The sequence below is a fragment of the Cataglyphis hispanica genome, chromosome 5 (genome assembly GCF_021464435.1).
Source record: "Cataglyphis hispanica isolate Lineage 1 chromosome 5, ULB_Chis1_1.0, whole genome shotgun sequence".
NCBI classification, from domain to species: domain Eukaryota; kingdom Metazoa; phylum Arthropoda; class Insecta; order Hymenoptera; family Formicidae; genus Cataglyphis; species Cataglyphis hispanica.
Genome location: NC_065958.1, coordinates 7,087,701 through 7,100,349, shown reverse-complemented (window position 1 = coordinate 7,100,349; position 12,649 = coordinate 7,087,701). Strand labels below are relative to the sequence as shown.

At 26.9% G+C, this 12,649-nt stretch overlaps 4 protein-coding genes across 9 annotated transcripts; 3 read left to right on the top strand and 1 right to left on the bottom strand.

Moving 5' to 3' along the window:
• Window positions 1–146: 146 nt before the first annotated feature.
• On the top strand, window positions 147–5,204 carry LOC126849970 (mitochondrial proton/calcium exchanger protein). Of its 2 annotated transcripts, XM_050592466.1 has the most exons (8): window positions 147–368; window positions 884–1,341; window positions 1,425–1,595; window positions 1,819–2,133; window positions 2,200–2,673; window positions 2,789–3,229; window positions 3,427–3,561; window positions 3,691–5,204. In XM_050592466.1, exons 1-8 carry the CDS (start codon window positions 308–310, stop codon window positions 3,961–3,963), a joined length of 2,328 nt encoding a protein of 775 aa, XP_050448423.1. In that variant the 5' UTR covers window positions 147–307; the 3' UTR covers window positions 3,964–5,204. The 2 variants fall into 2 exon arrangements, with proteins under 2 accessions (XP_050448423.1, XP_050448422.1); XM_050592465.1 differs by having other exon boundaries at window positions 148–368; window positions 3,427–5,204.
• Window positions 5,205–5,414: 210 nt separating this feature from the next.
• On the bottom strand, window positions 5,415–11,106 carry LOC126850056 (ras-related protein Ral-a). 3 transcript variants are annotated; one of them, XM_050592672.1, is made up of 6 exons: window positions 10,968–11,106; window positions 9,515–9,634; window positions 9,139–9,347; window positions 8,816–8,990; window positions 8,005–8,121; window positions 5,415–7,403 (listed from the first exon to the last, which is right to left on the bottom strand). In XM_050592672.1, exons 2-5 carry the CDS (start codon window positions 9,617–9,619, stop codon window positions 8,005–8,007), a joined length of 606 nt encoding a protein of 201 aa, XP_050448629.1. In that variant the 5' UTR covers window positions 9,620–9,634; window positions 10,968–11,106; the 3' UTR covers window positions 5,415–7,403. The 3 variants fall into 3 exon arrangements, with proteins under 3 accessions (XP_050448629.1, XP_050448630.1, XP_050448631.1); XM_050592673.1 differs by lacking the exon at window positions 10,968–11,106 and adding an exon at window positions 10,652–10,786; XM_050592674.1 differs by lacking the exon at window positions 8,005–8,121 and having other exon boundaries at window positions 10,968–11,102.
• Window positions 10,793–11,963, top strand: LOC126850076 (cytochrome c oxidase assembly factor 4 homolog, mitochondrial). 3 transcript variants are annotated; one of them, XM_050592710.1, is made up of 3 exons: window positions 10,793–10,959; window positions 11,371–11,517; window positions 11,707–11,963. In XM_050592710.1, the coding sequence occupies exons 2-3, from the start codon at window positions 11,416–11,418 to the stop codon at window positions 11,809–11,811; spliced, it is 207 nt and encodes a 68-aa protein (XP_050448667.1). In that variant the 5' UTR covers window positions 10,793–10,959; window positions 11,371–11,415; the 3' UTR covers window positions 11,812–11,963. The 3 variants fall into 3 exon arrangements, with proteins under 3 accessions (XP_050448667.1, XP_050448668.1, XP_050448665.1); XM_050592711.1 differs by lacking the exon at window positions 10,793–10,959 and adding an exon at window positions 11,132–11,282; XM_050592708.1 differs by lacking the exon at window positions 10,793–10,959 and adding an exon at window positions 11,132–11,286.
• LOC126849573 (peptidyl-tRNA hydrolase 2, mitochondrial-like) lies at window positions 11,897–12,244 on the top strand. The gene has a single exon (XM_050591533.1). The coding sequence runs from the start codon at window positions 11,897–11,899 to the stop codon at window positions 12,242–12,244; it is 348 nt and encodes a 115-aa protein (XP_050447490.1).
• The last annotated feature ends 405 nt before the right edge of the window (window positions 12,245–12,649 follow it).

The window sequence follows — 12,649 nt, the reverse complement described above, 5'->3', positions numbered from 1 at the left end:
ATGCTACTGACGTTACAAACATTTCGTCGTTTTAATGACCAATCAAAAGAGAAGGAGCAAAATGTGCTTTATTTCGATTGGTCAACTTATAGCAATTCGAATTAAACGTAGTCAGAATTTCTCATCTCTTCCAGTGACCAATGATCCTTCTACGATAGTGACACCGGTGATAATGGTACCAGCTGATCTTTGACTCTAGTTCTGGCTGTTATGTTCAAAGGGAAAGGTGGGGTGTATGATGGTCGTGATTTGTCGTGAAACGATATAACGATTTCAAGAAATTCCACTTGAGAAAATATAAGACGACATGAATAGCCTAATTTATACAAAGACGATGATAACCGGCCATCCTGGTGGAGTTATACGACGTACGTGTGTCAATATATATTACTTCATGCCCTATTATAGATTAAAGACACACACTTTTGTAATACTTATATTTGTGTTGTAATACGTTATAGATAATGCAATTTCATTATATACATATATTCAGAATATGTTGTAAATATCTGTTGTAAATCTGCATCTTCTTTAAATGGTTTAGATGTTCTCTCAAATTAGGATGTTCTATTATAATTTAATCGCTATTATATAGTAAAAAAAATAATAATTACAGGTTATGTCACATTGCCACATGTTTTATATTATTTGATATTTGATAGTTTGTACTTTATACCACAAAACATTTAACGCCTCTTCTATCATTGTTTTACAATTTTTTGGAAATTTATTAACTGACGAATATTTAATAATTATTTTATTTTATTAGTATATATTTGTATTTATAATTAGATTTTAAATTATATTAGAATAAATGATCGAAATACTTTTGCTATTATTATATTTCACAATTATAAAGCAATAAAACATTTGATTATTTCAGGTTACTCCCCATTTAAATTATGGTACAATACCAATCATACAATGGGTGGTATAGCTCTAATTTATACAGATTTGAGAGATCCAAAAAAATTATTGCTGAAACATAGCAGCACAGTGCCACCAACATATATTAATAATATAACACATCTACATATTCGTACATTTTATGTAACTCCTTATTGGAAGGGACAAGAATCATCATCTAAGGTTGAAAAAACAGTAAAGAATATTAAGGAAGAAAAAGAGCTTAAAGATAAAATGGCAGAAAATGCCATAAAAATAAACAGTGAGCAACCGAAAAAAGCTGTTGCTAAGGTCACAATATGGCAAAAAATTAAGGGAGAAATATTGCATTATTATCATGGATTTCGCTTATTAGGACTTGACATGAAAATTTCAGCAAAGTTAATATGGAGAATTTTACATGGAAAAGAGCTTAGTAGAAGGGAACATCGTTTGGTATGTTGTGGCACAATAATTATTATATAAATCTTATATTACAATAATACTAAAATTTATTAAACAATTATTTCTTCCAACAGCTGATCAAAACAACTGGAGATATGTTCAGATTGATTCCTTTCTCCGTTTTTATTATTGTTCCATTTATGGAATTTTTACTGCCAGTAGCAATTAAATTGTTTCCCAGTATGTTACCTTCTACTTTTCAAACAGCAACTGAAAAGGAAGATAAACTTAAACAGGCTTTAAAGGTATGAAAATATTAAAAAGTACTAAATTTAATTTTACAATGAAAATAAATGTAGTATATATATTTACTATAAGAAGAATTATATTTTTATGTATATAAAATTAGATTTATTGCATATAAAAAAAAAAAAACATGTGTATAATCTATAAATTACTACATATGTATAAACAGCATATGTTTCAACAAAAATTTAATAAAAAATATAAATATTTTTTATAAACCAGGTCAAGATAGAAATGGCAAAATTTTTGCAAAAAACATTGGATGAAATGGCAGTGCAATCATCAGATCACAGATCTGAGAAGGCTAAAGAATTTGCAGAATTTTTCTACAAAGTGCGAACAACTGGTGCTGTTGCCACTAATGAAGAAATTATGAAGTTTAGCAAACTTTTCGAGGATGAAATTACGCTGGATTCTCTGTCACGACCACAATTAATTGCTTTATGTCGTGTGTTAGATGTGCAAACACTTGGAACTACTAATTTCTTACGATTCTTACTCAGGATGAGATTAAGAAGTCTTACTGCAGATGATAAAGTAGATATTTACAACCTTCTTTTAGACTTATACAGTTAAAAATATTTAAAATATTTTTTTTGACAGCTAATCGAAAAAGAAGGAGTTGATACTTTAACTAGAGCTGAATTGCAACAAGCATGCAGAGCACGTGGTATGCGTGCTTATGGGTTGCCAGAGAATAGGTTAAGGGAACAATTATCAATGTGGTTAGATTTGAGTTTAAATAAAAAGGTTTCACCCTCTTTACTGTTATTATCACGAGCGCTTATGATACCAGAAACAATGCCTATGTCAGACAAATTAAAAGCAACGATTTCGGCCTTACCTGATGCAGTTGTGGCTCGTACAAAGGGTGCTATTGGAGAGAAAGAGGGTAAACTGGATCATAGAACAAATATTGAAATTATAAAAATGGAAGAACGCAAAATCGAAGAGGAGAGAAATGAAAAGAAAGAAACAGAACCACAACCAACCATTTTGGCATCTAATGTAAAAGAAGATGAAATTACTACTACAGATGTCAAAGTTTTAGAACAAGCTCTGGATTCAATTGGCAAGGTTAATAAAGATACTAACTAAAAGATTTTTATATAAATATATATGACGGATAATTTTTTCTCTCTAATATTTATAAAATTTTCAAAGAGTATTATATAATTTTGTACATTTTTAGGACAATAAAAATATGGCTGTGGAAAAAGAGGAAATCAAAGAACTTAAAGAAGAAATGGCAGAATATCAAGAAGATATTAAAGAATTGTATCAAATTAAAGCAGAGGCGAAAGGTCAAGAAGATATAGAGAATATTAAAGTATCAAAAGGAGCTAAACGATTATTTAATAAAGTAAACAAAATGATCTCAAAAATGGATGCCATTTTGTCAGAGCTTGAACAATCTGAGAAAAAGGTTAAACAGAGATTGGAGTCATTAGGTCCCGACGAAAAACGGGATGCTAAAGATGTCGAAGAATTAGTTAAAATAGATGAGTTGGTTGCAACCATTAAGCAAATTCAAAATGTACCTGATGAATATCGATTAAAACGCATAGCAGAAATTTTGGAAAAAATTGATGATGATCGAGATGGTGCAATCAAAATAGAAGATGTCTTGAAGGTATAAGATAAATCATAAACTTTCATTAATTACAATAAATATAAACACATATATGGTGTCATAATTACATCATATATGTTTATGTGTGTGTAAGTATGCATGCATGCATGCATGTATACAATACACAATTATATATTCTAATATAATTTATTTTAACAATATATTTTTTATATTAATTATATAACATTTTTTTATAGGTTATAGAATTAATAGGAAAGGAAGATGTTAAATTAAGTAAAAAGCAAGTGGCTGAATTGATAGAACTAATGGATAAAGAAGAAGTATTAGAAGTAGAGGAACAAATACAAAAGTCATTAGAAAAAGATCTTAAGGCATCGCAGGAACAGGATAACATAAAAGCTACACATAAATCTACAGTTCCAGCTACACCAGTAACAGTTGAACCAGGATTTGGAAAGGAAGAGCTAGTAGATGATGCTGATAAAGAAAAAGATCTTAAGGCATCGCAGGGGCAGGATAACATAAAAGCTACACATAAATCTACAGTTCCAGCTACACCAATAACAGTTGAACCAGGATTTGGAAAGGAAGAGCTAGTAGATGATGCTGATAAAGAAACCAGCAAATCCTACCCAGGTCCTTCTATTGAGGAAGGCAAACAGAAATCAGCTGCTGTTTTAAAAAGTAATACTAAATCTGACGAGATAAAAAATCCTCCACTTACATCAGGTCCACCAACAGCAAAAAAGGCGGAAGGTTTAAAACACCTATGATTAGCGCACAATGAAGAATAAATTAGTATGTATAATTATATTAAAGCAATATTTTTATCGATGTAAAGCTCGATATGTATTTTCGTCTGTGTATATTCCGCACATATTTTCATCTTTGTGTATGAAAAGATGTTCGACATTTTTCAACAAATAGAATGTATAATGAAAGAGAAATGTTTTATACTTATACAAGAAAAAGATGATTTCATCAATATAATTAATCATTATTTTATTGGTATGATGTACATTAAATACATATGTGGATATACGTTGCACATTTGCTGTATGAAATATTTGATTTATATTTAATTAATCTTAATTTCATACTTCATTATAAGCAGTCATAAAAACTTGAAATTCCTCATTACAAACTGTGCATTTAACAGCATCATTTATATTGTTTCCCTTCATCTGCGGTGATAAATTTATATTCATAATAAACGTCATTAAATGTTTATTCTGAAATTCATTGTCAATGTTACTTGTTTTAATCGTATATTATATATTACTCTTAACATTGACAATAAATTATGGAATAGAGATGTGAAAAAGAAATATTCAATTTTTATTGCAGTGCAGTTCAATTTCAGTATAGACCAAGGTGATAATCATTCTATCTGTCTTAATATTGTTGGTATATCATTTATGATATGCCATTTTGAATATATCATAATTAAAAACAACTTTACTTTGCACATGGATTATCTTGCAATCTCAATATTGAGTTGTGTAAAATAAGATAAATATGTGTGTAAATTTATAATTTATTTTGTCATTTATAAAACACACAGCAAAACAAAATTCTACTTATTCTATTGTTACAAAAAGGGACAATGTAAAAATAGATTGTACACTATACATAGAGAATTAAATTTGCAAAATTTTCTCAAAAAAACATTTCTATGTGACAAAATGTTACATCGATTTTTGGGCGCTATATGTATATAAGAAAATAGAAAATATTGATTGTACATTTGCATTATATTGCATCTATAATATATATTAACTGGACAAATACCTAAGTATCTAAGATGTATTATAGATATAAATTTCAGCAAGAACATTCAAAATGACCTATCTTTTTACTTCTGCGCATGAAAGTCCAAATGTATATGTAATAAGCAAAAACATGTATTATTTTTTTAAATTTTTATAGGATACTATTTCAAAACAAAAATAAAATTGTAAATTTAAGTGTCCTAAAAAGCAAAGAATTTTTATAAAATGTATGCATGTTTCTATTTTATTTGTTTTGTTTCTTCATTTCATTGCTTGATGTGAAGATAATTTGAAAAAAATTACTTTGATATTCAAATAACTAATTCTATGTAGTTATTAATTTTGCATAAAACATTTCAACAATAATAAATGTTGTGAGATTTGCTAGTTATTAAATTTCGATATAAAGAGATAAATGACATGGTTAAATAATCAATTAAAATACATTGAGATGACATAAAATGACTTTTAATTTATGACAAAATAGCATATTAAACATATAAAATTGCGAAAGTATACAGTATATATAACGAATACTGATGTAATATATCTGCATCTAAATGTTCATAAAACTCTTCTCTAAATAATCTTAAAATTTGATTGACCTCTCGTTACATTAACAGTGAACATTTAAAGGCACAATCAATATTAACAGTACAAAAGTATCAAAATTAAATACACAAATATTTTGCTGTCCTTTGATAAAAAAATCTATTATAGTACATGTATTTTGTGAACATTAATAATCACTCTATAACAGCTGTCAATTCATTTTTCAAAAAGCTGTATTAAAATTTAGTTATTTTAAATATTTGCATAAATGTGCCTCACGGAGGTAGAAGTTTTTTTGCTTTTCTGTTTTTTTTTTTTTTTTTTTTGGTTTTTTTTTTATAAGCGACTTATAATTACACAATCAGTCTCTAATCACCAGTCTACCATGGTAAACATAAAAATTTATTTTATTATATTGTAGTCTAATATTTCAAGTGTGCGAATGACAAGTGCTAAATATTATTATAAGTCACTGCAATATTTTATTGCAAAAATTTGAAATTATAATTAAGTTTTCTTATTAAATTTTATTCCGGATTTATGTTTAAAATCTAAAGTTATTTGCATACAAAATATGATCATTTTTTATATAATAAAATTAATAATGTGTATAATGTTATATGTATATATAATTTTATTATATAAAAGATGTATACATATAACATTATATAAAAAAATAGAAAAATTATTATTAATGCGTATTATGAATTATTGTAAAACTTACATTCACACATTCGAGATATCAAACTATTATACTATAAAAAAATTGTAACAAAAATAATTATAAAATAAAACATAGTGATATTAAAACTATATAAAACACACGGATATATATATATATATATATATATATATATATATATATATATATATATATATATATATATATATATACATAAACAAATATTACTTATATAATTTACAACAGTTTTCATTGCTTTACAGTGTTGTGACTGCTTTATATATTGCAACTTTATTCTATATTAATGAGTAAGTCGAAATATCCAGAATATTTAATCTCGTTCATACAATTTCATAATTTTTACTAAATGAGTTTTAAACATAATAAAGAGTGCTGAACTCATTGAAGGTTGTACGTAAATAAGAAATGCAAGAAGGTCAACTAAGAATGCAAATATTTTATTTCAACATGAATGTAATTACATTATTTGCACAAATAATATATAGAAAAAGCAAAACAAATAATATTCTTTTAAAAGAGATATAAATATTATTTACACATTTTTAATGTCCTCATATATATTAACATTATTTTAGGTTTCAGCACTCTAAGTAATTTTGCAAGTTATTTTGCATACAATTTTGTGATATTATAAATCTCACGAAAATTAATATTTCGTCTTCTAATTCAAATTATACATAGGAATGTATTATATATAATAATATAATAAGACAGAACAAATAATAAAAATGTATTGCTATCGAATCTTTTTTTTTAATAATTTCATAAAAAAACTATAATATTCTTTGAATATTTTGAATAGGAAAACATTTTCGTGAATATATAATATGTATATATATATATATATATATATATATATATATATATATGTATGTATATATATTGTATATGTGTGTGTCTTAAGAGAATTCGAATATATTCTGTATGTGATACAGTGAACAGTAAAGATTAAGAGTATCAACTCACTGTAAAGTGTCAGAAAACTCTTTCATTTTTGTATAAATACAATTCTCTTATGCTTAGCTTTCAATTATAGGAGCTGAACTTTTTGTAACACAAGCTACACACTGTTTTAGGTTTGTTATAGCAAGATGCAGCAGTTTGTTTTCTTCTTACGTTCACTCCCATCTCCCTGGTTTTCCTGTGCCTTGCGAGCAGCTATTGCTCGCATTAGATCAAAGAAAACCTGTAATGTTATGCAGTAAATATATTTTAATTTACTTCTTTGTTTATACTGATATTCTGAAACTTGCGCATTGATGATTAAAAATTGAAAGATATAATATAAAATTGACTTACATGATAAAACATCATAAAAATGTCATTTAAAAAAAAAGAAAAAAGCACACATGCTTTGCATAAGCTGTGACAAGTAAATGTGTGTGTGTATGTGTATATGTATTATTTCACATTCATTTTATATACGAATACTTATAAATAAATTATTAAATTGATATGGAATTTAAATATCTTAAATTATCAAAATTGAAGCAGAGTAAAAATGGAAATATGCAATAAAATATATATTTTATGGAAATAACTATATCTATTAATATCTTCTAAAAAGATGATATAGTAATAATTTAATGATAATTTTTATTGCATATCTTTAATAGCTATTCAAAATCAGAAACATTGCAATGGATCAAACTTAATACACACATTCTGTACATACATTTTACATAGACATATCAATTAAAGTTGCCAAAATGAAAAATGCCATAGTTCTACATATTGTCTCATAAAAATATAAAATAAAAAATATGGTGCAAGAAAAACGAGCAAACCTATAGAATAATGCACTTCTTTTTCTTCCTCTTGGCACGGTCTTTACCTCGACCATTGCTTGCTGACTTATCTTCAATTTTGCGTGATCTTATTTCACGCATCAAGTCGAAAAATACCTGCAAATGTGCAATGGATGCTGTCTCAAAGCTTTAAAGGCATATAAAATGTGCAATATAAAATAAATATTCCTTTATATTTGTAAAAGAAGGAAACAAGAATTGTGTGCACATAAGCAATAGCACAACACATAGTGACATAACAACATGTACATATAGATTGCAGAACTAAGCTTATATAAAAATGCATATTTTGTGCAATTGATTCATATGCCATACATTACATTACATTACATTACATTACATTACATTGGGAGTAAATTAAAAGTGAAAGCAAAAAAAAAGTGAATGCATTTATCAATTTCAACAGTTTAGCTATACATATATTTAGGCATATATGTCTTATGTATAATATTTTATAGTTAAATATATCTAATTTCACATATTGTATTGATATAAAATCTAATCAAAAGAAAAAAAGTTAATTTTGTATAAGTTTCTCATTAATAATAAAGATAAATTTATGTTGATACATAGGGGAGAGGAATCAACATCATTATAATTAAAAAAAAAAAAAAAAAAAATTAAAGAGAAATATTGTTAGTTATGTTACTTATGAATATTTAAAAAAAAAAACAAAAAAAAACGTTATTAATATTTATAAACAATAACAATATTAGTCTGTGTTTTACATATACAATATATTAAAATTTATATTAAATAAAAATTATATATTATACACATAATATTTTACCTTGTCTACATTTTCTTTTGTCTTAGCACTTGTTTCCACATAAGGAACACCCCATTGTTGAGATCTTGCTTGAGCTTCAGCTAGACTAACCTTCCTTTTTTCTTGTAAATCACTTTTATTTCCCACTAATAAAAATGGAATGTTCTCGTCATTTTTTACCCTGAGAATTTGTTCTCTATGGAAAAAAAAACAATTTATTTTTGCTCACATGGAATAAATTAATAAAAAATTATGGAACTGTTACATACTAAAATTTTTTCTAATACTTAAATATCTAAATATTAAAAGCTAATAAACAATTTTATTAAACTTTACTCCTTTACCTAAATTCTTGTGTAGCTTGGAAACTATCATCTTCTGTTATCGAGAATACACAGAGAAATCCTTCTCCACTACGAAAGTAATTGTCTCGAATTGCCGCATAGTCTTCTTGTCCTGCAGTATCTAAAATATCTATTTGTACTTCCTCTCCGTCTAATACAACTTTTTTTCTATAGGAATCTGCTTTTGTAGGTTCATAATCTTCAACAAACTAATTTTCAACATAAGGATTAAAATTAAAAGAATAATTTTTGTAAAATAATTGTTAAAAATATATCTTGCTTTGTAATGTAATATTTATAAATAATACAAACTTAAAAATATAAATAATGTAATAAACAAGTATTATATTTGTTATAAAAGTACATATATTTTTACCTCATCATACATGAACTGTAAAGTAAGAGCAGATTTTCCAACACCTCCACTCCCAACCATTATAACTTTATGCATTGCTTGGGTAGCTCCTGGTTTCTTCGACATTTTTGTGGTAATTACCTTCAATTAAGATAAAGTAGCCATTAAATTCCACCATATTTCAAAAGTATATAAGAAAAAAACCTTGTATTTGCAATAGTCAATAATTCTGATATAATGCAATTGTTATAAATAATTGTATAACAAATACATCTCTTGCATTTCTTAAAAATAGAGAGCATTTTTTTATGATAATTATCTTAATTAAAGCAGGGCAGACAGGGTTAACAATGACAGGATGTGAGAATTATGTTGTCAGTATGAGAAATCTAAAAGAAGGGTCAAGTATATAAGTTTATGTGAGTATCCATAACGTATCTTATATACTAAAGAAACATACACATTGTATATCCTTTCTACATTTAAAGCAGATAATTTAGAATATCAATATATATGCTATTAAAAATATAAAATCATTTTATTATTTAATATTTAAGTATTTCTTTTTTGTTGTAAAAAAAACTTATTTATACATAAAATTTTATTATTATAAGTATTTCATATAGTATTTCACAGAGTTATATATATGAGTTAATGAAATAAAATAAATTATTCTAAATGTCATAATAATTCACATATATATTAAGCAAATAAAATTATTAAAGTCATTAAGAGATGAATTTTTGTGGTATAAATGCAAATAAAAAATTTGTTTTTAATATTATAAAAATTAACTAATTTAATATAATTTATTTTGTGCGTGTGTGCGTGTGTGTGCGTGCATGCGCGCGTGTTGCAATTAATCTCCAGATACACTCGTCAAATATAATATAAAAGTGATGTCATCACACATTGTCATGTTATAAAAACCATAAAAAAAGAACATAAAATTTACTAAACGAATTAAACTATACACAGTGCAGTTTGTATTACTATTTAATAATCACTTTGATTTTTGCCCATATAAAAGAGAATCGATCACAAAATAAAAAACACAAAAAGAAGAAACAAGAAATGCGAAGCACGCATTTCGCAGAGATCACTATAGTATCTATGCTTTAATTCATTCTTCCTTTTTTTCTTATATTTCTCACTTACGAGAATAATCCGCTACAAGTGAATGTTATGAATAATTGTTGCGCGACACGTAAGAACTCGCGTGATGAATCACTGCGCCATATATCCGTCTATAGTCGAACGATACCAATAGAAATAAAATAAATTCGAAGCTTTGTTGCCGAGTATGTAACGTGAGTAACGAAACAAGGCGGTGCCGTGTTTCCGGACGGATTCCACGAAAAAGCCGGACGCTAATCTCCAAATCGATGTTAAAAATTATCGGATGCTTCGCGTCGACGTTCCGGAAGAATCTGTCAAACGCGCGATAACGAAAGCTGTCTTTCTCGGTAAATACCTTTGAAAATTGTGCAAGCGAAATGCCCTGAACGATCCGTACGAATCTTTCTCGCAGTCGTCACATACATTGGTTTACTTTCACGAAACTGGTAGCACTGACAGATGGCGTCTCGATCGCTGAAATCATCCCACCTTATTTGTAGCAAATTGTATTTTTCAGTGCAGATACGTAATTTGTAGAATTTTGCAATGACGTTTTTTATAAATTAAAGAGATTCAAATAATAAACTCGAGCATCTTTTACAATCTTCCTCGATTTACTTATTTCGTTATAATCTGTATTGATTCAGACAGATAAAAAATAATTTATGAAATACGTAACGCACTTCCTAACCTTCACTTGCTAGAATTGTGTAAGCGATATTTATTCGATGATTTATTAATATGTATTTTTATTCCAGCTGTATAATTCGAATCTTTTCTCATCTAAGTATCAATATTATAATATGATTGTGTCATCAAATACTGATGCCGAAAAAGAAATTGAAGATCCTGTTGAGCGGATGTTAAAAAAGACCGGTTGCGTGGAATTGCATTATCAAGTTCAAGTATGTTCACTTATAAATAATTGTATCAATATTAATTAATCTTAATCTCAATAATTTCTTTTCCTAAGAAATTTTCTAAAATTAATGAAGCCAAAATCAACTGACTATTATAAATTAAATTTTAGTGTTCTTAATTATTAAATTAAATTTTTTAATTATATATTAGAAACGTTTGCAAATTCTTTTCAGGAATGTATAGCTGAACATAAAGATTGGAGGAAATGTCAAAATGAAGTAAAAAAGTTTAAGGAATGTATGGCTGAACACACAAAGCAGCAAGAATCAAAACAATAATAGATATCTGAATTCAAAGATGTGGTTAATAAATAGATATATTAAATCTTTCTTTGCTCCTGTTTGGAAAGGACAAAATTGTAAAATGGTAATAGTAGTTCGGTCAGATATACCTATGGGAAAAGGTAAAATCGGTGCTCAGTGTGCTCATGCTGCATTAGAGTGTTGTCGCCAGACATTAAATAATGAAAGGAAACAACAAATGCTTCAATCTTGGTTACAAATTGGGCAGCCAAAAATTGTTGTCAAAATACCAAATGAAGAGGAGTTATTGATTTTGGCGGATAAAGCTCAACGTGCTGGTTTAATTACTGCCATAATAAAAGATGCTGGTAAGACTCAGTTAAAGCCTGGCACAATCACAGTTGTCGGCATAGGACCAGGATCTAATGAAGTTATCGATAGCCTTACATCGAGATTAAGATTATTATAAATATATCTTGTAAATAAAAGAAGATATACTGTTAAGGAAGAATATTGGTAATAATTTTTATATGTAATCTTCAGAGACATACTAAAATTATATATATTATATATATAAAATTTCAAACAAATAGAAATCTAATAAAAGTTATAACCCAAAATTTAACTATATATAAAAAACAATTCTACTTTTCTAAAATTTGAAGAAAAACTGTAATTAAGGCATTTCCTAAACCAAACAAAAATTGTCCTCTAATCACAAAGTATTACTAAATAAGCTCTCTCTCTCTCTCTCTCTCTTTCTTTGCACATTCTCGAGAAAATATTTGAAATTATATAATTATTTAATGTTGACCAAAATAAGGTAAATAAGTAATGATTTGACTTTAAAAAGACAACTTTGTTTCAAAGAAGG

Bases quoted from the DNA above. Each gene is read 5' to 3' on its own strand.
- LOC126849970 (XM_050592465.1), top strand. From the start codon at position 308: ATGAATAGCCTAATTTATACAAAGACGATGATAACCGGCCATCCTGGT. The intron at 1,342-1,424 runs GTATGTTGTGGC...TTCTTCCAACAG, and splicing joins GTAGAAGGGAACATCGTTTG to CTGATCAAAACAACTGGAGA. The intron at 3,230-3,426 runs GTATAAGATAAA...ATTTTTTTATAG, and splicing joins AAATAGAAGATGTCTTGAAG to GTTATAGAATTAATAGGAAA.
- LOC126850056 (XM_050592672.1), bottom strand. From the start codon at position 9,619: ATGTCGAAGAAACCAGGAGCTACCCAAGCAATGCATAAAGTTATAATG. The intron at 9,348-9,514 runs GTAAAAATATAT...GTTGAAAATTAG, and splicing joins TACAGTTCATGTATGATGAG to TTTGTTGAAGATTATGAACC. The intron at 8,991-9,138 runs GTAAAGGAGTAA...TTTTTTCCATAG, and splicing joins CAAGCTACACAAGAATTTAG to AGAACAAATTCTCAGGGTAA.
- LOC126850076 (XM_050592708.1), top strand. The intron at 11,518-11,706 runs GTATGTTCACTT...AATTCTTTTCAG, and splicing joins AATTGCATTATCAAGTTCAA to GAATGTATAGCTGAACATAA.
- LOC126849573 (XM_050591533.1), top strand. From the start codon at position 11,897: ATGGTAATAGTAGTTCGGTCAGATATACCTATGGGAAAAGGTAAAATC.